This window comes from Ursus maritimus, unplaced genomic scaffold, assembly GCF_017311325.1.
Source record: "Ursus maritimus isolate PB19 unplaced genomic scaffold, ASM1731132v1 scaffold_9, whole genome shotgun sequence".
NCBI lineage: Eukaryota > Metazoa > Chordata > Mammalia > Carnivora > Ursidae > Ursus > Ursus maritimus.
Genome location: NW_024427107.1, coordinates 42040939 through 42068671, shown reverse-complemented (window position 1 = coordinate 42068671; position 27733 = coordinate 42040939). Strand labels below are relative to the sequence as shown.

The 27733-nt window shown below is 45.9% G+C and overlaps 1 protein-coding gene across 1 annotated transcript in view; it reads right to left on the bottom strand.

Annotated features, from left to right (window-relative positions):
* Window positions 1-8251: 8251 nt before the first annotated feature.
* SDC2 (syndecan 2) overlaps window positions 8252-27733 on the bottom strand; it is a 101100-nt gene continuing 81618 nt past the window's right edge. Inside the window, exons 2-5 of the mRNA XM_040625897.1 lie at window positions 21685-21796; window positions 15852-15985; window positions 10419-10554; window positions 8252-9503 (exon numbers count right to left, since the gene is read on the bottom strand). Coding sequence (XP_040481831.1) covers window positions 9340-9503; window positions 10419-10554; window positions 15852-15985; window positions 21685-21796 — 546 coding nt within the window. The 3' untranslated portion in view covers window positions 8252-9339. The remainder of the gene's footprint in view (window positions 9504-10418; window positions 10555-15851; window positions 15986-21684; window positions 21797-27733) is intronic.

Sequence of the window (27733 nt, the reverse complement as noted above, 5' to 3'; positions counted from 1 at the left end):
GGAGATGATGATAAAATGAACAATGAAGCTTTTTTCCCAAATTGTCCAGAAGACAGGGTCCACAGGATTAAAGAAACTAAAAAGAGGGGTAGGAAATAAAAAGAAGACTCTGGTCACTTCTAATCCCTTCTCCCACTAGGACAGGGATGGTAACGCAGGGACTAAAATCCCACCCTGCAGCCAGAAATGTCCTGCCTGCTCTGCGAGGGAGAAAAAAGGAAGCAAAGCAAAAACTCTAAAGAGTTGGCCAAGCCAGGCAGAAGCTCCCACCTGCACATCTGCCTTGGGCTTTTCTTCTTTTCAGATTGTTGCAAGAAAACAGATGGCTGCAGAAGCCTGAATTTTAAATTTATGAATGGAAATTTGAACAGATGTTAGCAATCACGATGGCATATAAGAATTTTTCTCATACCATGTTTACAGCCCAGCCTCCGTCACATAAATGGGAGAGAGGGTCATAAAAAGGGTAGTTTTTGATCTCAGGACAGCATGGATCCAGCGTGGTGATTACGTGGCACAGTAACGGAAATGTTGAAAGAACAAAGAAAGAAAACACTAATCAGCGCCCTGTATAAATACTAAATATTTATCTACAAAATTATAAAATGTATCTGCAAGAAAACCATTAACCCATAAGAGTACTTTCTGTGTTTTAAGTAGGTGAAGTTCAAGCCCGGGGTTTTAACAAGTATCTGTGAATGCCTGCTTACTGAAATTCTGTTTAGGCTTTTGCCATCATATAGGTTGTTTCATTTTGTTTGGTTTGGTTAAAAGTCCCCAACATATGGGGTCTTACTAGATTTCAGAGACGAATTGAATCAAAGGCTAGTCAGAGAAATCTGTCTGTGTGTGCATGCATCTATCACCCAGGGCTAGGGACGGGGTCTGGTCCTAAGGGCAGGTGGGGCGCGGCGAAATGAATCAAAGCTGACCTAGGTCCTCAACACGCTTAGAACGGAAGATAAAATCAGGCTGGAAGAAGGTATATGTTGAAGGTTACAGGAGTGAAGAGAAAATGTTAGGAGTTAGTTGGACCGTTAGGTAGTCAGGGCCAGGGTCCCCAACAAGAAAATATGGAGTCAGAACAGCTAAGATAAAACAGCACTAACGTCCCGTTTTGCAGCTTAGGACCGCACTGGCATTTGCTTTGCAGCCTTTGCAGAAATGACTTCTGCAAAATGTCCTAAGATAAAACAATGAACCACAAAGCATTTGTCACCATCATGGGCAAGGGACAGTTAAGAAATAAGCCCCCCAACGTCAGCAAAAAAACCTCCATCAGCATGTAGACATTAACCGAAGGGGTAGACCGAGACGTGACCAAAGCCATGATTGGCACGACTCAGCACACTCCAACTGCTTAAGATAGTTCCCCAAAAGGGGTCATAAAACCCCCTAACCTTAGAAAGTCCAAGGGCAACTCTCACGGGCCTCCCTCCCTCCCCGGGAGCTTTATACTCTTGCTCAATAAACTTTGCTTTGCTACCACCACTCTTCGTCTGGTCTACCTCTTCATTCTCCGAAGCGACATGACAAAGAACCAAGGGCACTAAAGGCAGAGAATTCCTGCAACGAAAGGAGTGAGGTTGATTGGGGAATGAATAATGACAGTGGTTTCCAGTATCCTACGGGAAGAGTCTGGAGCTTGAGGCCATCTGGGAGAAGAGTGTCACTCAGGGTTTGTTAGCAATTCCCTCTGGCTACATCTTCAAAGGATGGGGGTGGCCCTAAAGTTGGAAACATGGATCATATTACGTTATCAGGTTGTCTTGTATAAATGTCGGGAAACCAGGTATTATACATTCACCTGGATTTCCAGACCCTGTGGCCATCTTGGCTCTCCGGAATCCCATCCCTTCTTGCCGCTTCCATCCACGATGATGGTCTCTCCTCGAGTACTTGAGGAACCTCACGAGTCGGCCTGCTTGTGCGTTGGCCCATGTCCACCAACCATAACCAATCTATCCTCAACACGATAATCAAAGCAATCCCTTGGAAGCAGCAGTTCTCAAAGTGGGGTCTTGGACTAGCTGCAGCAGCTGCACCTGGCAAAGTTGGTGGAAATGCAAGTTCTCGGGTTCTGCCCACCTACAGATTCAGAAATGCTGGATCCCAGAAACCTGGTTGTTTGTTTTTTTTAAGATTTATTTATTTTAGAGAGAGAGAATGAAAGAGAGAGCCCACGAATGGGGGAAAGAGCAGAGGGAAAGAAGCCTCAGACTCCCCACTGAGCGCAGAGCCCGACTTGGGGCTCGATCCCAGGACCCTGAGATCAAGAGTCAGCCGCTCAACTGACTGAGCCACCCAGGCGCCCCCAGAAATGTGTGTTCTAACAGCAGCTCCTGGTGATTCTGATGCCTACTAAGGTTTGAGAATGAATGGTAAGCATAGGCCAGATCATGTCACCGCTAGCTCAAAGTCCTGTCATCACAACGGCTACCAGGTCGTACATACACCATCTGGCCCACGGATCTGTCACTGACCGCCCACCACTCTAGCTCATTTGCTCCTCTGCCGCACAAGGCCTTGGCACTTCTTCCTTCTGCCAGGAAAGCTCCCCAGGACCCCAGAGCGCCTCCCCGACCTACCATGGCTCAATCCCCTCACCACCTTCAAGCCTCTGCTCAAACATCTTTTTGTTAACACATTGCACACTGACTGTCTGTCTCTTCCCCCTGGAACGTAAGTTCCTTGAGAGCAGGGACTTTGTTCTGCTGGTTCCTGTATTCCCCAAGCCTGGAGCCACGCCTGGTACAGAGTGAGTGCCCAGGAATCACTTGGTGGAGGAACGAGGACATAATTCTGTATGGGGGTTCCACCAGATGCCAGACAATGTGCGAAGGGCATCGCCTCACTGAATTCCCACACACCAGTGCACTGGATGTTCTCTTTGTTTTATACACGGAAAAAAAAGCAGTAACATACTAGAAAAGGAAAGGCCCGAGATACGTGTTATCAGAAAAGGGACCTTCATGATCCCCAAATTCCGGGTCTGCCATGGAGCCAAGTCTATCTATGTTTTGTATCCTCTTTCCTGCTTTTGCTCGCAGTTGGTCTAGACAGCGGAAATGCAAGCTTACTCTGGCATTTACCTAAGCAGAAAGTAATTAAGGAGGCAAAAATCCTGCTTTCAATGACCCCAGGCCAAGGCTACAAATGGGAGGATTATCATTTTAGTTGCTGATATTTTCCTATTGTAAACACAGATAATAGAGATATTTCCCAAATATGCAAATAATTCTTACTCCTCTGCCCAATTACTTTTTTCAGTTTTAAAAACAGTTCATACTGTATGTTAGGACCTGCTAGAAGTGGATGTTTTAATATGCTTATTAATTTGCTCAAAAATGAGCTATGGTGCATTATGGGGAATTTCCCCTCTTGCAGTGAAAGATGGTATTCCCTGCTAAGTACCTAAGAAAATGAAAACCCAATTCTGTGACCAGCACTGAGGGGTGAAACTGGTAATAGTTCCTCTAAGAAGCGAGACTGTGCTGGAAGACGGACCTGGAGCCACCCTTCTTCACCTACCTACCTCTCCAGCTGATCTCATCCGGACTCAGCACTTGTAATACCATCTACCTTCCCTTCACTCCTCTGCCATCCGTCAGGGTCCGGGAAGGAAACTAGAGCCCATGCTGGGTAATGCAATAGAGGGAAGTCAGTCCAGGGAGTTAGTTATGAAGATGTTGGAAAAGCTACAAGGGCAAACCGGGGAAGGCAAGAGAATCCAGAGAACAGTAACGGCAGGAAGCCGCTCCCTCCCTAAGGCTGGAGAGACGGGGGAAAGTGGGGTTCATGAGAGTTAAGGAACAGTGGGCGCTGGGAACTTGAAGGAGAGTTGGTCCAGTGGAAATTCAAACCATTGAGCAGATATATCAATGCTAGAGATGCCGCCCAAAGCTGGGAGAGGGGCAAGTACCCTGGCTTTTCCCTTCCTCCTGACCTCTAGTCTTCTGCCCGTAACCTCTTGTTGGCCAAACTTTCCCAGAAGCCAGTTGGCAAGGAAGCCTGTGAAACATCGTTTGCGTGGGGCATCGCTTTCTCTGCCCTCCACCTTCCACACAGAGCAGAGCAAAGAAGGAAATGAGAGTGCCAACAGGCAAGGGGTGGACACTATTCTTAAGTTACTATCTGCAGCTTAGACCGCTTCTGTGATTTGCATTCAGTTGTTCACCTGACATCCGCACTCGAGTGTCTGATAGCTCTAAGTTAACATGGACCAGAAGGAACTCTTATCAGCCAGCTCCTGATACTCCCCTTCTCAGAATGTAAATCACTCCGCTTAGCCAAAAATATGGATGTCTTCTTGGATCCCTTTCTTTCCTTACTCTCTACTCCTTCCATCCTCTCAGCAAGACCTGCGGATTCCACCTCCCCAAACAATCCCTCTCCAGTCTTCTCTATCTCTACCATTACCACCTTAGGCCAAGCCATGGTCATTTCTCCTCTGGGTAACGATGATCCCCTGAATGACCATGCTACCCGCCTCCTGTGTCTCTTTATAGTGCACTGTCCAGGGGTCAGGTGCTGAAGCTCTTGAGGGCAGGTGTAAGGAGTCAGGGCTTCATTCAAAGTGCTGTAGGAGCCACCGAAGAGAGCGGCATGAACTAATCTGTATCGTAAAGAAATCAGCCCAGCTTCATCGTGGGGATAAAATGTAAGTGAACAAAAGTAGAGGAAGGAAGACCAGTAAGGAGGCACTTATGTTTCTCAGCTGTTCTTACCCTACCGTTTCTACCATGGTCTTCTACTAAGGTCCAATACTGGCCTTGTCACAGACCTTCCAACATGCCAAGCTCCTTCCCTGTTAGGGGCTTCCCACAGCCTGGAATGCTTGTCTTGATTTTAGCACAACTGGCTTCCCATCATTCAGGCCTTCCCCTCTCAGAGATCTTTCCTGACCAGGTTGTGGTAAGTATAGCTGTTCACCAATACGCCATCTCTCTCCCTACAGGCACGAGTAGGATTGCACCCCGCTGCACACTGGAAGTCAGGTGTGGCCACATGACTTGCTCTGGCAAATGAAGTGTGGGTGGAAAGTAACACATGTCACTACTGGGTAGAAACCTTACGAGCCACTGTTTTCCTACCATGATTTTCCTTCTACCACCACGACTGGCAGTGTTCCAGATAACAGGTACTCCACTGACCAGAGACCGGGGCTGAGGATGGTAATTCTTCACAGCAGAACTCTGCCAACCGACAGACACGTGGCAGGAGGAAGACATAAATCTTTGCTGTTGCAAGTTGCTGCGACTTTGAGGTTGTTGCAACAGCGTATCTAGCCTAGCTGGGCCATATGGTCCTTCAGTCCCTTAGCATCAGCCCGCATGATGTCCATCCTGGAAATTGCTACCAATTGGCAATTCCTACTTGCTAGTTTTGTTTCCTCTACGCACCCCTCTCCAAATCCCACAAAAGCGGGAGCTCTGTCTAGCTCATCACTGTACCCCCAGCTTCCAGAAGAGTGCCCAGTGCATACTCAGTAGGCAAATATCTGCTGATTAAACCTCTGAACCCTTGCACATATGAGCATTGCTTGTTTGAATGCTACTTTGCTAAGGCAACTAGAATGAATGGATCTTGTGCTCACAGAGGGGAAAGACCAAAGCCTATAGCTTCACTCCATTTGTGGATTAGAATTATTGCTTGGGTCACATATATACCCTTCCAGCTAATTCACAGGAAACCAAATTGCTCCCAAAGCCACCCAATTCCTTGGTCAGAAAAAGCCTTGCCAAAAATCATATGCAACAGATACACAAAAAGGAATGAAATCCTAGAACGATAAATCTAAGAGTGAAGTCGCCCAAAATTAGGAGACAGAGTGGGACAAAATTCATTCTGATAGTTTTTTTACCACTAAATGGCACAGTTTTTCATTCCCACGCCAGGAGCGCCTGGGTGGCTCACTTGGTTAATAAGTGTTTACCTTTGGCTCAGGTCATGATCTCAGGGTCCTGGGATAGAGAGCTTCACGGCAGGCTCCCTGCTCAGCAGGGAGTCTGCTTCTCCCTCTGCCTCTCCCCCTGGCTTGTACTCTCTCAAATAAATAAATAAAACCTTAAAAAAAAAGTTTCCCATGCCTGCTAAAGTGGATTTCCCAGAAATAGCCAAATCTCAACTTTCACTATTGTAATAAAATATCAGCTCTGAAAACACCTTCATGGTTACTCAATTCAGACTCCATTTATCACCTGGCTTGGTTAATTTTAATTGAAAACTCGTTAGGGTCTCACTGACGCCTGCCAGAGGTTTAGAACTTTAGAAATTCAAGTTAGAGATTATGTTGCTTAAAGTCACTGCCTTTTAAAACCAAACGTATTAAACACTTTTTCTACCATCCATTACATAATCATAATAAAGTTGTAAACATGATTGTCACTATCAAATTCACCCTGCAATATTTTTAGGTTTTATATTTTTGCTCCTCACTTAAAACTTTCCCATGTCTAAGACGCTGAAGAAGTAAGCTCCTAAAACCAGGAAGTTGTTATTTACTGCTCCTATTTTTGCAGGACCCAGCACCCTTTTGCAGGGCATTCAAGTTCCTTTGGGAAACCAGAGTAAGGTAATTATGTTCTAATTTAGTCTCCTCGACCCTATACAGACAGACTATAGCCTCAATAAGGGTCTTTTGTTTACTCTGCAGACATGATTACCAAAATACCCTTTCACTAAACATTCGAACCAAAACTATCAACTTTTAATATGAATAAATGGCAATTTCTGCTATCTTGTCCAACCTAAATTCAATTGTATTAACCAGGTCCTAATCCTGAAGTTCAGGTACTCTGCACCTGCAGCTAAAACTTAAAAACCCCACACCACGAGCTTATCCCACTTTCCCCATCCGCTGAAAATGGGGCAGTCTGAATATTCCACATCCTTCAAACACAAAGCCATATTCACACAAAGGAAATCATTTACATGTGGTTAAGGAAACAGAAAAATTTTCACATTGGCTTTAATGTTTATATTTTACCAAAATTTTCCTGAATTCAGTAATCATTACTAATACTTCTTATAGTACTATTTACTGCATCTTAAAAAAAAAAAAACTAAGCAGAAAACATACAGTTGAAGAAAACTGGATGTCAGTCTATACAATGATTTTTTTTTACTTTCAGCATGACAGACTTTATTTTGGCACTTTAACAAATATTTTGCTTTACAGCAGTGACAAAATATTTGCCAGAAACTTTCTTTTCCTGGCAGGGATATTCCAAGCAGTTGTTATTCCAGGAACTGAATTTCACTATGCTTTGCACAGTTAGAGGTATACCCACTACATTCTTAACCTCTGTAATCGAGGGATATTGTGCAATTTTAGAAGGTGCTAGAACTTCCTTTTAATCACTCCAAAGTGGATTGACTCTGTAAGTGATGGGACAGGAATTTGAGAATTAAGGCCATTAAGCATTTAAGTAAACACTGTTCCGAGTGCTGCTTAAATTTTTTTTTTTTAATGAGTTATGTGGCAATTCCAGGGAACGTTCTCTAAATGAAGTATTCATACTTTATTAAAAGTACATTATGCATTGAAAGGGTTGCTGTTTTTGCGGTCTTCTTCCTACTTTGGCGGCTCACACATTAAAACAAAATTTATGGTGAAAACAGAAAAGGAAATGTTGTTAGCAGAAAATACCCAGGCAGGGTACCCTCAGACTTCCATCTCCTCCTGCTTTGCGGCAGTCTCAATCCCCGGCAGTGAGGCCCTCCTCTTACCGCACACAGCCCCCCTGCCCTGCCTTCCTTCCCTAGGGTGAGAACTCTGGCATTCCATCTATTGGCTCTTCAGTGAAGCTTCAGGAGCGATCTGGAGCAGTTTCCAAGGAAAATCAGTCTTCTTTCGGTCTACAGGACAAAACCTTAGACACTGACACATCGGGCAAGTCCCCTGCAGTTCTTTGGAATGTATCCTCCCAAGAGTTAATGTGCAAAAAAGCAGGCTTCCCTCTCCATGTCGCCATCAGCTAGCCTACAAAGGTTGCCAACGTCACAAATCCCCCCTAGCTACACCCAAACCCAGGCAGGAGGATACATTCAGATTTCCTCTGGCCCATTCACAAGTGAGTCTGGTAATCAACAGCCTCATCCATGAGCTCTTTGGTTTTGATTCACAGACACTACGGACCACTCAGAAATCAAACCCACATCATCATCCTCGAGAGCAGATGGTCATTTGCAAAGGGGAGATGTACATTTGATCGAAAATGTACAAAAGTTATAACAGTGACATTTTCAATATTAGGCCACATGATTTATTCAGTAGTTTTTGTTCCCAAATTACAATTTATGTCTATTCGTAAGACTACAAAAGTTACCATTAGAATTGTCTGTGCTTATAAAATACCAACTTTTTTTTAAACTGTTATATATACTCATTAACACCAGTCTGCAACGAGTTACATAGACTCATAGGCACTTCAAAGGCTTGAAAAGACGTTTACAACTTAAATGCATTTTTAAGAACAGAAACTGATTTTTCCTTAAACCCCTACTCGTACCTTCAAACTGCAAGAAATTAACAAATACAGTGGCCAAAGGAATCTGCAGCAACTTCTCAAAATACTGTTAGCATCTTTGGGTTTGCTGAGGCATATCAGTAACTCACATCAAATCCTCCCAAAAGAAGATCCGACTAGATAGCTATGACTGAACAGTTTTGTGGTAATAATCCAATTTTACACATAAATTTGCTGTTGCAAATCTGCCTGAAGCTACAGGTAATGAGAAAGAAAGCAAGTGTAAAATGGATAGTCTGACACTTAAAATATTATACAAAGTGGAGGTTAAAGTTTACATATTTGAAAATCACATATACACTAAATTACCATTATCTGAATTATCCAAAGACAAATTGCACCGTAACAGCTACAAAAAGGCATAGAGTTTTGTTTTGTTTTCAAGGGGACCAGAGGAAAGAGCAGAGGGGAACAACAGATAAATTAACAAAGTGAAGACCAACTTGGTAAGGTCAATCGGAGACATGCGGACACCAATCAAACAGCTTTCCTCTCCGAACCACAGGATAAAAACAATCCTCGTGTATTTGCGCATGAAAGTTTAAACCGATTCCGTGAACATAGAGGGTTTTCATAACATAATATTTTGCCACTGCTATTCACAGAACACTGCAGATGTTACGTTTTAATTTTATGTCGTTCTAAAGAAATACATGAAAAGTTTTAAATACAATGGGATTTTATCATTAAAGTGCCAGAGTGGCTCTTTAATGAAAAAAACAAAAAACAAAGATCTTCATTATTCTATGCAAAAGCTTTATTTTTAAAAGTTCAGTGATCTCATAAATAGAGACACGAAGTGGGAGTTTCACGCATAAAACTCTTTAGTAGGTGCCTTCTGATAAGCGGCACTGGACGGCTTGCGTTCTCCGAGGTCGTAACTTCCTTCATCCTTCTTCCTCATGCGATACACCAACAGCAGGATAAGGAAAATTGCAAAGAGAAAGCCGATAACTCCGCCAGCGATGACAGCTGAAACACGCCAAAAGGAAGACTGCTTTCAGGAGGGATTCAAGGGTTGCAGAACTTACCTTGTCGAGCCCCACCTAGTTACTCTTTATAAAAGGCTCCCTCCGAAAAACCCCAAAACATTTAAAAACTGGACTCGATGAGGCAACCGGGTAATTACCCAAATCTGACATTCCCGAAGAAGGCACAACACTTTCTTTGATTCGTATGAATGATATCAGCCAAAAGCCTCAATAAGAAAAACCTGGCTGGGGCCTCAACTAATTCCATACTTCAAAATTTTTTAGTTTTCTCACTTTTCATGGTCTCATCTTCGAACTGCTTTTTCAGTGAAGACATAAAAACAGGATACAAGGGACTTAAGTTTTGTAAGGGTAAATATGAAAAAAAAAAGCAAGCAAATGGCCTTTCTAGTCTTGGCTTTGGGACTATCCTTTCAAGGACTAAGTGTTCTGAAATCCCACAAATCTTCCCCTTGAAAATCAAAAGGTGACTGCTTTCGTCAGGTCAGTTACAATCAGAGACAGCATCCTTAATGCCCTGGGCGTTACTAGCGTTAACTGCCCTCCCCCCCCATAAAGGACTTTTCCTTCTCAAGTTTTTTTTTGGTATCAGGATGACCTGGAGCAAGACTGATTGAGCTTCACATCCTACCATCCCCCCACGCCCAGCTGTTCTGGACCAATTCAGTTCCTAACTTTCCTCTTCTTGCACCAAGCAGTAGGATAAGGGAGTGGAGAGAAAATAAAGAACATTCGTCTAACTCTTGTCTCTCACTCTGGAATGAGACAGACCCTCAGACTGTCACTCTCGGCAGGAAGGTGACATTCAGCAAGCTTGGCCTACACCTCTGAATATCGCTTAGCCAAACCGGCCTATTTAAGGACGCTCCCACCAGGCCCCCACCGGGCTCCTCACCTGCCAGGACTTCTGTTCGTTTAAACAGATTGTCCGAGTGCTTCTCAGTATACACATTTGTATCGTCTTCAGCTGGGTCCATTTTCCTTTCTGAGTCAGAGAGATGAACTTTTTCCTTATCAATTTCTTCAGGTGACTGATAAGGGAAAAGGGAAGATTATAAAGATCTCTTTAAATGTGCTAGAAAGAAGAGAAAACAGAAGTATATTCCAAGGTTTATTATTTTTTTTCCAAACAGTGAGTTTGGGAAATAATTATGTGTACACCAACAGGCAAGTCCTAGGATGAGGCCACGTGGTCCGCGGTCTTGTAGAACACCATCACAGGTAGAGGCAAGATGGCCGCTTCGTGAGCTCATGATGATCCAAATGACACGGTTAGGTTGTTTTAGTTGACATTTCATGAGCTCTGCTTTCTCACCACTCCTCTGACCTCAGGCTCCAGCTCTCTCTGGCTGCGCCAACCCAAGAACATGGTCCCATTTCTCCTTACTCCCTCATCTCTTTGCTACACCGGGCACTGTGATGACGGCTTCCTCTCAGGCCTTCTCTCCAGGTGTTCTCCAAGGGCTCTTCCTGCTACCAGCTCTGGGGAGTAGCCCTCCAGACTTACTCAGCAATGCTCCCCTGTACCTACTCACTTTTACAACTTCAACAAACCCTGAACTAGAACTTCAGGGGTCTGGGCTCTATGAAAGCAACTCCTGCGTGATCCTGACCAAGTCATACCACTTTCCTGCACCTCGGTGTCTACATCCGATAAGGACAGGCACTCTGAGCTCTTGGGATTTCCACAATTCTAAAGCACAAATCCAAGATGGTAACTCTCAGAAGCTCATCTCCGGTCAGCATTTACCCCAACCACCCAGGAGCCCATGGGACACTAACCCCTGGCTGTATCACTGAATAACATCAACCTTCTTCTCTATTTCCATTAATGGGACCAGTATTCTTTTGGGCCCTCAAAGCTATTTGAGCACATTTTAAGTTGTATGTTTTGATATGTTACAGTCCTGTCAACTAGCCTTTCACCAGCCTCAAATTAAGTGTCTTCCTTGGATTCCCATTTCCACAGCCTTGTTCAGGTGTTTTTCACATCACACCCACATTCATGCAGCAACCCCTAACCACCAGGCTGAAGTTCTTGTTGACCAATGCTACTGATGGAAATCACTGTCAACTCCATTGGCTCTTACTGTAGACAACAACCCTTATTGGCTCTGCTCGTCTTCCTACAAACAGGGAAGTCCATTTTCATTAGGACTCTAAGCTGTGGTCAAGCGATTGACTGCTTTCTGAAGGCCAAGTTTCATCCAAAATGGCAGCCTGCTACTCAAGTCTAGAGCGTTAAAAACATAAAAGACCTCACCTTCTTGGAGTGCCTAAAAGTCATTAGTATTTCCAGGAAGGATCACCAGCTAGATCAAGTGGATCCATCTGAACTCTGGATTATGTAAGGTCATGGGTCCCTGCCTCCGTGAACAGAGCACTAGGCTTCCAATGAAGATAGCATCCATACACTCAGGTGTGATAAAGAATGTCCGTCAACACTTCCCCAAGCTGTAGGAAGCCCTATACTGCCTTAAACCTCAACCTGCCATGACTTACAGAAAGCAGAGGCCACAGAGAATTATTTCACTGCTGCACAACATTCACCCAACAGGCACCTACTCGTCACTACGATCTACATTATGGAGAGAAGAAAATATGAAAGGTCTTCCCAAGTCTTCATGTACCAAAGTGAAGCAGAAAAGAGAAGCTCACTGGCAGTATTTTGCCTGCATTTTCTTCATTCTTCCCAAGGATAGCTCATTATTAATTGGCATGGTGGAAGGACAGACAGCCCAACAGCTAAGAGAATGGATTCTCTCGGTTCTCATGTAGTATCCTTGTCACTGCTCAGTAGCACTGCTACTGGAGGTTAGGAAAGGGAAGAGAAAAGTCAACCAGGTGGATACTCGGGCTTGTCAGTAGTGGTGGTGCATAAGATGGACACAGTAGCCACTGTGATATGCGAGACTGAGTTTAACTTATTCATATCATTTTTGTCCCATTATTATGGCGAATCCCATGAATTCCCCTCAGATTTCTTGAAGCTCTATAATCATTTGTGAGAGTTGACACAATTCCCTCTAACTTAGCTTCTGATCCAGCAGCCAGGAAGGGGCCTGCATTTCAGGGGTCTGTGGGTGTGAGGATAGGAGGTCTCCACAGAGCTGGGGCCACCGTGCACTTATAGGGACAGTCCACCAGCGCACAAGCTTCCAGATGCTCTGGATGGAACATTCATTCTTTACATTGACACACTTCATTGTACAGAAGCAGGGGTTTGATGAAGAAGAATTATTTCTACAGTATATGGAGCTAAATCTGAAATACCTTAACTCTTGTAAATATGTGCAAAATGAAATTACAAAAAGGCACCATAGATGATTAAATGAAGTCAATGAAAGAATCTGTCGCATCCACGTCTCGTTGTCTGGATGACTTGATGCCTTGGAAATGTATCAGAAGTAGAAGCTTGTGAGCAACACTCTGCTTCAACAAACAACCGTGTTCTTTTCATTTCTGTCACATAAATTGACAACAAGCCAGATAGGATATCTGTAACAGTGACACTGATGCCACTGTCAGACCCATTTCGAAAGCAGTCTACATTAATGGTATCCTAGAGGCAACGTTTAATTTAGTTGTACCATGTAACTATAAGATAGAAAATTAAATCACTATTATTAATAATATTCATTATCAATATTACTATCAGTACGTAGACTAATGTTTGACACATAATGAGTAGCATTTAATAAAGCTCTCATGAAGAGATGAATGACGACTCCATTGAATACAACTGATACTAGGAATATAAATATGTTAAAATGTTCGGGGATTCTGAATTTCTGAGCCCATCCACCGAACATCGATCTTCTTTATCTAGATCTGACACAATTACTTCCTTAAAGTCAATTTTTAAAAACTTAAATCCATTTTCAATCCATTCTTGTCAACTGACCAGAACTCTACTGTCAAATTAGGTTTTGCTTAGGAACCAACTCTTTGCCACTGAAAGCCAAAATGGAGTTTCCTGCCTCAAGCTAGTGGGTCCTGATGGTCACCGACTTCAAGAGATTCAGTCATGACAAGGGGTCAAATAAAACCGTGGTAACACCAAATGCATCTTTCAACGGCCACATTGGATGCCTGTGCTGCACACGCTCCTAGGGCCCTCTCCCCATCCTACCATCAGTTACCCCAGTTACTTCCCGTCTCTCCCCCTCTCCCATCCTTTCATTCACTCAACTTCATACATTTATGGAGCAGCTACCATGTATAAAGCCAGCACATGCTAGGCACACCTGCCTCCAGGTTCAGAGACCTTCTCCTGTGTTCCCCTATCACCTGGCCCGGGAAGTCAGTTGCCACTAACAGTAACTGACCCATCTTAATCCTGCAGAGCGCGCTCCAATCTGGAGAGGACTGAACACCCACAGAAGTGTATCCGGCTCTGTCCCTCACTAGCCTGTTCACACAGGGGGCACCTGTTCACGGGGGCACACTGGGGCTGCGAGGGAAAACAAATGCACTCTGACAAGGGGAGGAAGATGAAAGCGTGGGAAGCCCCCATGTGTTCCTACCTGCAGGGGGGCACCTCTTCCTCCAGAGAAAACATGTCGCTATCGACATGAGACGGCATCCTGTCTCCTACAAGAGCTTGGCAGCATCTCATTTCTGACCAACAGATGGGTGAGCTCTCCAAGGGGACACTTGTGTTTCTAGGTTTTCAGGAGCAGCCTGCTACCGTGGACCATCGACAAAGTCTACTACTGCAGTTCTGCACGCTCACTGGTGAACTGCCTCGGGTCTCCACAGCTCCGACCAAATTCAGTGGAGGCTTACAGGAGGCTTACTGGGTCTCACGTGCCATGCTGTATGCGCCCACATTTAATCTTCTCAAGGACCTGTGAGGAATGGCTCGGAGAAGCTAAGAAATTTGACCAGATGCAGGATTTAAAGCCTAGGCCTTCTTCAGACATTTTTTTTTAAAATAAAGATTTTATTTATTTGGGAGGGCATGCACAAGGGAGAGTGTACGGAGCAGGGGGAGGGGCAGAGGGAGAGGGACAAGCAGACTCCATGATGGGCATGGAGCCTGATGCGGGGCTCGATCCCAGGACCCTGAGATCACGGCCTGAGTCGAAATCAAAAGCCAGACACCTAACCCACTGAGCCCCCCAGGCGCCCTTCTTCAGACTTTCATATGCATTTTCCAACCTAAATAGCTCACCTGGTAGCATAAGGGTAAGTCAACTAATTACAATATGATGATTAGAAGGCCAAAATCAGCAGTCTCATAGTTTTCACTAGCTAGTTTTGCTGTGTTCTAAATCCAAAGACCTTATTTCTTAATAACTCAGCTCTCAAAATGAATATACTGGGACGTAACCACACACTTCATCACTGACAGAGGCCAAAGTCTGTACACCACTGATGACAGGCCTGAGGAGACGTTCAGAAATAACTTAATGAGACGGGGACCTGGAGTGTCCTTATTCCATAACCTGTTTCAGCAAGCATAACGTTCACAATGGTTTCAACTCAGAACAAATTCTTTATGAAATGAAAACAAATTTTCTTGGCTGAAGCCCAAGTAAACAGAACGTATTTTGCGTCTTCACCGGGCTGTGAGATCCTTACAGAGGAGCACCCTATAAAAGATACCCGTACATAAGCTAGACCTGGGTAACAAAAGTCGTAGGTAGAATGACCTACCGAGCTAGGAAGAGACACCGAGGAACCTTAGATGCCTATTGTCAGAGAAAGCAGCCAATCCCAAAAGGCTACACACACGTATGGTTCTAATTCTATGACATTCTGGAAAAGCCAAACTATGAAGACAGTGAACAGATCAGTCCTTGCCGGGGTGATGAGGAGCCAACACACGGAGGGCTTTGAGGGAGTGAAAGTATCCTGTACGGTACCGCACGGCACAGACACGTCATGGCACATCTGCCAGAACCCACAGGATGGACGGCACCGCGAGGGAACCCTGCGGTGAACCATGGACTCCGGGCGATAATAATGAGTGTAGCTTCATCGGCTGTAACGAACGTACCACTCCGGGGCGGATGCTGACAGGGGGCAGGCTGTGCACGTGTGGGGGCAGGGGGCACATGGGGGCTCTCTGGACGTCCCCCCCCAGTTTTGCTGTGAACCTAAAACTTCTCTGAAGAACAAAGTCTATTTAACCACAGCAAAAAAGTCGTAGGTGGGTACATGTCCAAACGATCACAGAGTAAGGAAGAGCCATTCATTGCAACATAATGAGAAGACCATGGGTTCTCACATCATTTTCAATGGGGCTTCTCAAAAGGAACATTCTCTGCCATTCTGAAAAGCCTTTACAAGAACCTGCTAACACAATGCAAAACACACACACCTTCGTCTGGTCAGGTATCTTGTTCTGAGTCTTCAGTGTCGTGGTTTCCACTCTTGGAACGGCACTAGTGACCCCTATCTTCGGAAGTGGTCGGGATGTTGTCAGCTCCGGGCTCTCTACGTCCTCATCAGCTCCTACGGGAAAAACCCCCAACAAGCAAAGGTGAGCGGAGCACAGGGATCCCAACGCAGGTGTCTCTATGAGCCGAGGGTGCTGTGCAGGGTGCACGCTGACAGGGCCAGGTACTTTCAAACTACCTGTCCCCAAGAATCCCGCACGAACCTTCCTGCCGTTTTCACCGCGATGAAGTGATTTCAGACTGGATCTGCGGGCCACCTGGCATTGTTCGGTAATATCATCCCCAAAGCTCTCAAGGAGCTCTTCTCTCACTTCCTGCTCAAATCTCTCTGCTCACAAGATTTCTGCCTTTCCTCATTTTCCCTTTTAAAACACGACAAAACAACAAGAAAGGCAGACTCTCCCACAGCAGACCCTTTATTGTCGGAGGGGAAGCGCCTCCCTCTTCTCCTCTCTTTTATAGCCAGACTTTTCCAGTGGCCTTGAGGGTCCTTGCCAGCTCCCTTCCTCACCAGCAATCCGCTCTGCTGTCCTCCCTCTAGTCAGATCTCCCCCGTCATCACGCTATCGGTGACATTTGTTAGTAAGGTCACCAACATCCTCCGCGCTGCCATATCCTAAGGCATTTTCCAGAGTGGCCCCCGTCTAATGGAACCTCCTTGTGCCACCGGACACTGGTCAATGACAGGGACACTGGTCAATGACACGGACACTGGTCAATGATCATCTCCTTTATATGCTATCTTTGGGCTTCGAGCGCTTTGACTTCCCAGCTTTCTCCCTCACCCCTCTTGGGCCACTTCTAAGTCTCCTTCGCAGACTCATTCTCTTTGGACCTGGACGCAAGGTATCAGAGTTCCTTAAGGTTCTGCCCTAGGCTGCCTCTTACTCTCCCCTCTCTCCCTCGCTCACAGTCCTGGCTTCAATGACCATCTCAATACAACTGACACCCACGCTTGTATCATTAGCTTACTGCTCCTCTGAAGTTGAGACCTACATATCCACTGGCCTGCGTGACATTTTCACCCAAAGGCCTCAAAGGTACTGTCCACCCATGTTCGAAACAGAGCTCATGATCTCCCTCCCTGTCCCCCTAACAAACCTGGTTGTCGTCCTGTGTTACCTGGCAGTGGACAGACCCCTCCAGTCCTATAAATCACAAGTCTGACTTCTTCCTTACCCCCACCTCGAATCCATCACCTCCACTCTTAATACGTCTTCAACACCTTTCCACAGTCCCAAGGCCACCAGCCTCATCCAGGCCACTGTAATCTGTCCACAAGCCACTGACCTGCCTTCTTCCTGCCCTCTCAGTCCACTGCCCACAGACTGGCTGTGACCTCATCATCCTCCGTTTAAAACCATTACAGTGGGGTGCCATGCCTCAGCCCAGCCCTGCAGAGCCCAGCCCTGGCCCACCTTTCCAGCTTCCTTGAGCATCATTTCCCCCTCCCGTCTGTCCTGTGATGTCCTGCCAGGAGCTGTCACCTGGCTAATAGCTAATTCACCTCCAGACCTCAGCACAAAGGTCATTCCCCATCTCATCCTGCCCTCCATATTATGTCACAGTCCTCTGTTAAATGGCTTTCTAGTACCACCTTTCTTAGCCTAAGTACATTTACCACAAATCAGTGGTCATGTAGTTATTTGCAGGCTATTGACTGAAGTCCCCCCCGCTAGACTGGATGCTCCATAGGCCCGAGAGCCTCTGCTTTGCTCTGAGGGCCTCACAGACTCCCCAGCACATACAGGCTCCGATCCAATGTCTGTTCAATGAGTGACTAACCACCAAATGCTACCTGGGCACTAACTGTTTTGTTGTTTTGTTTTGCTTTCTTACCAGAATAGCATTTGAGAATTTCTGACATTCGAATGCAACATTCTTTTTAAGGTGATCATTTCTCAAACGTGTAACAACTCAAACTCAAAGCTCTGTAACTCAAACTACCCGCCTCCTCAGGAGGAAGGAGGAAGGAGGAAGGAGGAAGGAGGAAGGAGGACCTCCGCATTCCTCACAGAATCAAGGTAACGGAACGAGCCGTTCAGAAGCGGTGACGTGCTGGCAACAGGGCAAGAGCTGTGACAGTGTTGCTTTTATTTCTGTTTAACATCACATTTTAAACTATTTTATTCTCTCAATATCTCCTTTAACTTGAGCATGTATACTCATCGTACAGAGAAGAAAGGGGAGGGTATATTTGAAATAAATATGGGATTTGGCATGAAAAACAAACCGAGTACTGGTTCTAGCATCTTTAGCTGTGTGACCTTGGGTGAGAAATGCTTGAGTCTTAGCGTCTTCACGTGTCACGTGCGGATCATAACTAACTCTCAGAGGTCTGCCTGTGACACTGGAAAGCACTGTGCACCTAAAACAGTCCACGTAAATATGCCATTAATAATGATGGCTCCGGAAACACACTGCTCCTTTCTATCAGCCCACCTGATTTTCTATCAAAGCCTCACACGTAATATGCTTGACTCGTTCCTACAATGAATCATTTCCTTACAAAAAGATTTTTGCCAACGCCAAAATGAAAAGTTTTCCGTTAAGGGCTTTCAAGATGCCCTTCGTTCATAACAGTTACAAATAACCAATCACCAAAATAGGAGGACCTGTTGTGAGAGAGATTTTTGTAAGGTCGAAAATGCCCTCAAGCTGGCCTTCTTCCACCAGAGACAGAGGAGTGATGGCCTCCGGTGGCTCTTCTACCGTATTTATCATCATCTTTATTCAGACAGATGGTCCCCCCACCCCACCCAAACCAGAGACCTGGGAGCCCCCCTGGGTCACATCACCGTCATCCCTGACTTGCAAGCTCCCACTGCTTCCCCTGGCCTGAGACATCCCACCCCGGAGCCCATTTCCACCCGGAAACCTGCTGCTCATGCTTCCTTGCCTAGAATCAAAGTCATCCCCTCTTCTCCACCCATCGGCTTCCCAGCCTTCAAAACATCGTGGCTTTTGTCTCCTCTACTGTTTTCGTGTCCTTGTGAGTTGAGGATCAACTCCTTTAGTTGGCTTAGTTGGGCATTGGAAGGCAGTGTGTTCCACCTACCATTTTTAACCAGAACTCTATGTTTAACTCTCAAATTTTTGTTGCCCAGCACTTTCCCATATTATGTCACTCATGACATGGTGGTACAGTTATTTTTTCTCATTTCTGCATTTCTCTCAGACTCTTGGTTCCTTGAAGACAGGGACCAAGTCCTTCTCATCTCTGGGTCCCAAGGACACAGCAGAATGTCTGGTGTACCGTGAACACCTCTGAAATATTTCAGTGGATGGTTGGAGCGTTCATAGTCATTAATGCCCATTCTTGAATCCACACAAATAGCCTGGTCCCGTCTCTTCACCTGGGAAGTACCCTCTAGGCCTCTGGCCATTTTCCTCTGGTCCATTTGCTTTTCCACTAGATAGCTAAGATAGGATTGAGGACAGAGGGAACACTGGCCAAAATCTTGGGGCACCCCAATTTCCAGCTGAGACTGGGCATCAACGAGGCAGGGCGCCCTAATTCTAGAGTGGCGTATTATGACACAGGAGGCAGGTCAACAAAGGAGCAAAAAGGGACACACTCTCAAGTCCGACTCCCCAGCCCTTACCCCCACTCCATTACTCTCCAACAGTGTGATCGGAGGCGAGTTACTCAACCTCTCTGAGCCTTGGGCTTTCCCATGTGAAAACAGGAGGTGGTAACAATCTGTCCTCATAGGGATGCTGGAAGAACAGGAACAGAGCCTGACACACTGTAAGGGCTTTACAAGTCCTAGTTACAACTTCTACTACTTTAAGCTGTAAATCAATATACCTTTAAGCAGTGCCAGGGGGCTCTCCAAAGTCTAGAATGATGTGCTTCTTTGCAGCAATGCTCTGCCCAGGGCTGGAGCCAAGGTAACAGCAACGTGGCTGCACACTGAAGGCTTAGCTCTATCTGATTCGTGTGCTCTGGATTTCAAATGAGCCGCTCCAAGCTCCTTCCACCTGCATGTGGCAGAGAAGCAGGACGATGTTCCTGCTTTCTTGATATTAAACCTCAGGACAATCTTGGCAGAAGTCAGGAAAATGACTGGGACAACATCTACAGATCTAACAACTCTTGGATTCTAAGATCTACGAAATGGGAAAAAAAGGGGTCCATATTTATTACCTCTTGGGACATTTTGAAGATAGTTACAAAGCACTTTTGAGGTGCTAAAGGAAAAAAAGAGGTGCCATGAGTGAAAGATATTATTAGTGTTGTGGGCTACGGAGAACAACTCTTCCCACACTCATTGTGCATGTGTGGTACACATCACCTCCCCAAGAATACCCAGGGCTATTTATACATTCAGATCGCACTGTCAGCTCATTGTTACTAGGTCAGCCATCACCTCTCTCGTCTTTCTCAGACTTGCTGTTTTCCAACTTAAAACACTCACTTCTATACAGCAGACCTCGACAATTGACTGTAGTCTATTCTGGGTCATCCTGAGGCCCAGGCCAGTCTGAGTTCAGACAGCTATGTTCAGCAGAACTTTTACCATCTGTTGAATCTACAGTGAAAACTCAAAGCAAGAAAGGTTCTGGATAAGACTTTCCTAGCATACTTCCGACCACAAATTCCTGACTTGATTATTCGCTCAATATACGCACAAGTTCTTCTTCCTCTCCAGCTTCTTGGGGGGCCATTCCTGGAACAGGTGAAACATTTACCACGTACGGTAGATTGCAAAAATGCCAGAATCCTTCACTCCCCGCACCTTGTATCCACATCCTCTCTGTAATGTGACTTGGCACATCCTTTCCTTAACACTTGGAGTCTGGGCTGGCCTGTGACTTGCTTTTGACTAATAAAATGTGGTAGGGATGCTGTGCCAAGTCTAAGCCTAGTGTGCAAGAGACTTTGCACACTTCTGCTCGCTCTCTTGGGATCTCTGCATCCTCCTTTCAACAAACGGCTGGCCCACTGGAGGAGGAGAGCTGTGCAGACCAGAGCCAAGTTTGCCCCAGAGACGGGACAGAGCCCAACCAAAATCGGTAAAGCTGCAAACCCAGCCTACAGCTGATCACTGACACACGAGGGGGTCCGGTTAGCCCGGCCTAAACTGCCATCCTGCAGAATAAGGAGCTAGTGAATGACTGTTGTTTTTGGCCACTACATTTTGGGGTGGTTTGCCACACAGCATTACTGGGGTCATAGGTAACAGATACACTAGGGGAGTCAGGATATCACTGTATCATCATTTTGCTTGGCTGATATGTTCTCCCTCCTACTCTTGAGTAAGAAGGTACAACTCTTTCTGGTTCCACCCATAATCTAGAACATAGGGTTGGTGGCTTCATGAAACTCGTGTCTGAGGGATTTCTTTCAGGGTGGCTTCCCACTTTTATCACTCCGAGAGCCTTTGTAATAAAATTAAAAGTAATGTTAACAGAACACTGACTACTTGCCAAGCACCGAACTCTAAGAGCTGTAGATGTGTTAACCCCTTTGGGCTCGCGACCACCGAGGCCATAGAGACCACTATCACTTTCCATTTTATGAAGGAAGAAACGGGGACTCAGCCAAGTCAAACACATGCCCAAGATCTCACAGCTCAAGCGGCGGAGAGCTAGAACTTGCATCCAGGCATTTTGACTCCCAAGGTGTGTCCTTAACCACTGTGCACCCTGCCTGTCTCCTTGAAATAGGCTCCAGGAGGGTGTGTGTGCGCCTGCACGCGCGTGTGTAAGCATGAAGAACAGAGGCGCTCACGGAAGAGCCAGCCTTACCCGAGCCTGATGCAGAAGCGTAGTCGTCGTCATCAATAGGGTACACTCCCGAAGCTTCTTCAATGGAGCTGTTGTCGAGGTACATGTCTTTATCAGATGTCAGCTCTGCTCTCTGAGAAAAGAACGAGAAGGGATTCAGGATGGCGAGCGATCAAGAAACACGCTCACTCAGCTTACTGTTCCGGTTTATACCACGGTGACTACCCCTCTCTCCTCCAGTCTTTCGAACCCACATTTCCGGCCCTCCCCTTCCTCAGGACATTCCGATAACATGGCTTATGTCCCAGGCTGACCAGAGGCAAACCCCCTGCCCCCAAGGGAAGCCTCTGTAGCCTAATCCAGGAGAACGGAACAGCTCAGAGACCTAAGCACCTATCAGGGGCTTATTTCATTATATTCCCTTAAACCTGTCTGAGTTTTGGTGGTCCCAGTGCTAGATATAAGCCAGCTCGGGCGCTCTCTCTGTCACAAAGTCACTGTGAGGCTCCCTTACTGGAGAACTACCAAACACTCAGATTATTTAAGACTTCCTTGGGGATGAATACAACGGTATGACCACGCTTAGGCCAAATCGTCACCTAGGGAGCCATCAAGGCCCACCAAACGTTTGCAGCCTGACCACGCTGAGAGCTTTGTCACTGCAGGTGTCTGGGCAGCCTGGATCCGTGCAGACGCCAGGCAGGGAGGGCACCCTCCAGGCAGCAGTCCCCAAGGGGCTCATCCGACAAGAGCCAAAGTCCACCCCGAGCCTGCTTCTAGGGTTCACTGGCTTAGCAGAGCCTTAATGACAAATGCAGATAAAGCCACATGAGCACATTCTTTTTATATTACTGGCACTTGGAACCAGCAAATCACACACTTCATATGGAGAGGGATCATTCGAGAAGTATGCCAGCTCCACAGCGTCTTAGCTCTTCAGTAAGCGTTTTCGTATGAAAATTCAACCTCATCCTGCCAGAAGAGTAAGTAACTCACATGAATTGGAGGCAGAGTAGACATATAATTTTTTTAAATGGTTTTAGTAAATTGATATTTTCCCACCAGTATCTCATGAAAACCCAGAAACAAAGCAGACTGTCAGATTCTAAACAACATTTGTGTTTAGACACAGGCAACATTCATTATTGTCCTATTTTTAAATATTAAATTGAATGTTTGCTCCTAAGAGGAATTATAAGAAATGTTTCCCTTACTATACTGGCTCTCATTAGATTTCCTCTTAAAATAAAACTCTGTGTTCCAGCGGTCGCCTTGACTGGAACCTTCCTAGGACGACAGACGGGTCCAGCCCTCCTTAACAACACTATGTTCTCTCGTGTTTCAGCGGCTGCCTAGACAAGCTGAAGCCTTGTAAACCCGAGCCCCAGGTTCTCCACCAGGCCTCCGTGCCAGCCGAGAGAAAAGCACGGGAGCTTCTTTTGTGTGAGCTTACCACGCCGGCGCGTGGAGCACTGAAACCTTCGGGACCGGTTTTCCAGGGGCTGGCTGGCAGACAATGAGTGACCACCCTGAGCCAAGAGTGTGGTGGCATTTTTTCTGCTACAACGGTCAGAGCTGACCTCTGCAACCTGAGGCCATCCTGCACCACAGTGGTTTCCGAGGCCATCATCACCCTTCCAGGCAGTAATTCCCAAAGCTTGTGAACCATGTCAGAAGCTGAGCCTTCCGCAGCTCTACAATCAACTTAACTGACCCCTAGCCGACTCTCCGCTGCTCTGAGGGCCAGGACTGGACCACATGTCTCTTCAGTCCACCCCAGCTCCCCACAATCACGGTGCCTGGGGGGTGTGTGTGTGTGTGTGTACACACACACACACACACACACACACACACATATATAGTAGGTGCTCAGTAAATGCTGCTTGGGCTGTTGGGGCTCACACTGCAAAGCAATTTTCCGTCCTGCTGATGTTAAACTCTGTCCTGTGAATGTCACCTGGAGGACCCTCTCATTCTTTCTCTCAGATCCTATGAAACAGGCTCTAACTTCCCCAGTCCCTGGATGTCCTCTAGTTGTTAACTGCAATTTTGGATTTTATAGCCTCTGAATAGTTTAAGCCCTCAACTCTACTAGTTTTCATGGTTTCATGTGTCCTTTCTCTTGCCCCTCAGCTGAGCAGAACTTGCTGAAAGGCAGGTCTTCAACGAGCCAGCATGCTCCCTGCCTCTCTCAAAGCGCATGGGTACTCAGTAAATACTTGTCAATTGAGATGACCTAGAAACAAATTGGCCTTTGACTCCGGTTTCAGAGTGAACACATGGTCACAGGAGCGCCAGGATTCCTGCAGTTAAAATCTCTCCATTCTAAGCCTGGGAGATGGTCTGCCCCAAACCTCCCACATACGTTGCATCACCTAGAGTCTGAAACGTAAGTCAAAGTACCTTTTAACACAGTAGACACCTATTGTCTTTTCTTAATATTGACTTCATTTTTCCTCCTGGCTCTGTCCAAGAAGTTGGAGGTGGCATGGTAACAGTAAGTTATCTAATCCCTATGGGTAAACTGAATTTCTATTCACTAGGCGAGCCAGCTGTCTGTTCTGACACATCTGTCACAACAGACAGGCAGAGACGCCAAACACATCTCCCAGGGGATTCTGGCCACCTCACAGTTCAAGCACGCCGGGTAGCCTGACGGGCCGCTGACTTCCCCAGGTCAACCCTGTGAGGACGCTGTCCGGCCTGAGCTGCTACAGGACTCGGACTCGGGGTAGAAGCGCGGGCACGTCTGGGGCAGCAGGCTTGCCCTCGGCCACTCGGGGTCCACTCTGGGTATCTGGCTCCTCCGTCCTCCAGTGTCGTGCAAATAACTGTGCCATCAAACTCCGTTCTCTCCTGCTCTGAGGTCAGGGGCACCAAGCACCGAGGAGGAATTTCCAAAATCCTTCCAGAGTCCAATTCATTAACAAGCAGGACCCTTTTCACTCCGTAGCAGATAATGCTTAAAGAATACCTCCACCGTCTTTCCTTGAAACAACAACAAAATACCTTTCCGAACATGACAAATGCCTTCTGCGGAGACCGCACTCCGGGCTGAAAGAGTTTCTGCACTCCCCGTGCCTGGGGAGACAAATGGGTTGCGCACATGCACTCCCCTGGGGCAAGATGTGCGGCTCTCGAAAGCCATGAAAAGGGGGGGCTCAAGAGGACCGCTTTTACACCTAGCCAAACGGCCTTGCTAAGCAGAAAGCCCCAGGACACACTCCAAGCACCCTCTTGCTCAATGAGACAGAGCCACTGGACTAAGGGAACGGGGAGAAAATTCGCGCAGGCACAGCCCAGCAGCACGGAGCAGCGGGCCAACCGGAGGATTTCATAACGGGGTTGTTTAATTTGGGACTGACCATTTCTGTGAGGCTGTGCCAATCCTGTTGGCTAACAGGGCTCAGAGTACGAGCTGGAAGAAAAATAGAGCTGGTCTTTCAGACTTTGCCCCCTTGGCTGATGCAAGATGTGACTACGGGAGAGCAAAGGGAAGCTGCGGAAAGCCACGCGGTACAGTGAGGAGGAAAATCTACTGCAAACCAAGACAGAAGCTGATGCTTCATGCCACCTTCAGCCACGGAACCTGGAGCAGTGAAGGGTCTCCAAGGAGGAGGCCGTCCTTCCCCGAGAACGCACCACTGACTCGGCGTTGTACCCCCGCCTGAAAGCAGGCAAGATACACACCTGCTTCGACCCTAACCCCATCCCTCCTTCTCCGCCCCCAACCGGCAGCTACCTCATCGTACTGGGCCTGGACCGTGAATTACTAAGGCCTCCCTACTTGGCCACTGGCTAAGTCTCTGTGTTTGAATCCACTGTCTGCAGACAGACCATCCTTCAATGTCACCGTATCACTCCCAGCTTAAAACCTTGTATTACTTCTCTGTCCCCTACAGGATGAAATTAAATGCCTTAGCTTTGAAAGAAGTGCTTTCCCTGTATGGTCTCCCTGGCACTTATGGTGTTGGCGGCTGCCACTTCCTCTACCCAACCCCGGGCTCCACGGCCAACTCAAGAGACCTGGGCACGCCGACGGCCTTCATGTGAGGCCTACACGAGGAAATAAACTCCTTTAAGGATGGGAAATGGAGGAAAGCAATGGTGATCTAGGCCTTACATGCTTGAGGATGATGAAAACAGTATTTTTAGAGAATGATTCAGCCCAAACTCATATGGTATCTGTACTATAAATGAACAGAGAAATGTTAATTCAACACATAAAAGACCAGGGCCCCGATCCTGGTTTTAGTAATATCACCACCCTATTTGTGAGACAGCAACTGAACAAATCTACGTATTGGACTTTCTCACGTAGATAAAGCCTACCTCAAACAAATATTATGTTTCAAACTGCCGGTGTGGAAATCGGTTATTTAGAAATCTGAGGTCTTCCTTGAAAGATACACTGCCTTATCTACCAGAGGAATGTCCTCTAACTGCCTTAAACCAGTCAACAGTGGTCAAGATAATTAAAGCTCAAAGCAGCAGGTGTAAAATTCAGTTTACGGTTTCAACTTAGGTTAATAACAAAGTCAGAAAGTAGAAAATCTAACTATTTATGGACACCAGACATCCCTGGAACGGACCGTCAGAAAATTAGCCTTTGGATACAAAAATAAAATATTCACGTGGCCTAATATTACATATCACATCATACAAAACAAACACCTAGATGACGCTCTTAGTTTTAGGATTAAGGCACATCTAGTCCCAATTTAGACTCAAATGTATATTAATTTTTATGGTGATTACAAAGTGCCAAACTGGCTATAACTTTAGCCTATCTTTCCAGAGATGACTTAATAAACTATTTTGTTGCTAGCTAACATACACTGTGAATGAATAATAATTACCTAAAATTTTCTCCCATACAGTCATTCAGAGAGGCTATGTGTGTCCTTCACATGAACCTGACGATTCCGGCTTAGGTGGAGCCCAAAGAACATTGATCTCAGAGCTTGACTGGACATTACAGGCATCAAGATCATCTATTTGTTTCAAAAGTGAAGAAACAGAGCAAAGTAGCTTAAAATCATCCAGTCTAGTTGGTGCTCAAACTTGAGCCCAAGACTCTGGACACTTAATTCTGGGCTCTTTCTGTTATAGTGTAATTCCCCAGAACACGAGGATATCAGAGCCATTCAGCCTGGGGTTCAAAAGGATTAGCTGTAGCTAACTGTTAAGTGTTTATTATGTGCCAGGCATTTTGTGCTAAGTGTTTTATAAGCACTGGCACATTTAATCATCTCAACAATCTCCACTGCAGACCAAGGAAATGAGGCTTGCCCGAAAAACACACAGAAGTGGGAAGCAGAATTCATATCCGAGTCTGAACTTCAAAATGTATGCTCATTGAGATGGCTGGCCATGCTGTACCTACCTCCCTGCCTGCTTTTCCTGTGATTCACTCCTAATCATAATAAAGGTCCTGAGATGATCTGCATGAGTCACCTTGACCTGCCTGATGGCAGCACTTACAAACTTTGGCCATGGAAATTCTCCCCCCAGGATATCTATTTAACGCCTTTCAGAACTAGCATTCTTGGCATCATAGATAGGGGACAAAAATTCTACATGAAGAGTTAGAGTTCTAGCTTAACAGTTTCTTCTCCGCCTAATGTTCTGTAAGTTCCCCATGTGAAGGATGCCTGGAGTCATGACCCTCAATTGCTATTCATTTCAGTAATACCTTCATCTCTGTCAAGTGTCCCATCCAAACCAAAGACGTAATAGAAGAACCCTATGTTTATTGCTGGAAAAAGATACTGTTGTCCTTGAACAGGTGACATTTTGCCTGTTACGTAAGCTTATAAGCAAATACTGTTGTATTTACAAGCAGTTATTTTAAGGGTTTGTTTACATCTGACTAACTACCTGGTACCCAATCATGTCCCAGGCTTAGTCTAACATCCTATATAAGATACATGCAAAAATCCAAGGTCAGAGGTGAGGTCACACATGAAAGATAATTCGTAAACCTTTTACTTAAGAGAGCTAAAGTGTTTCACTTGTTTTTTTTTTTTTAAACAACTTATTTATTTTACAGAGAGAGAGTGTTCGAGAG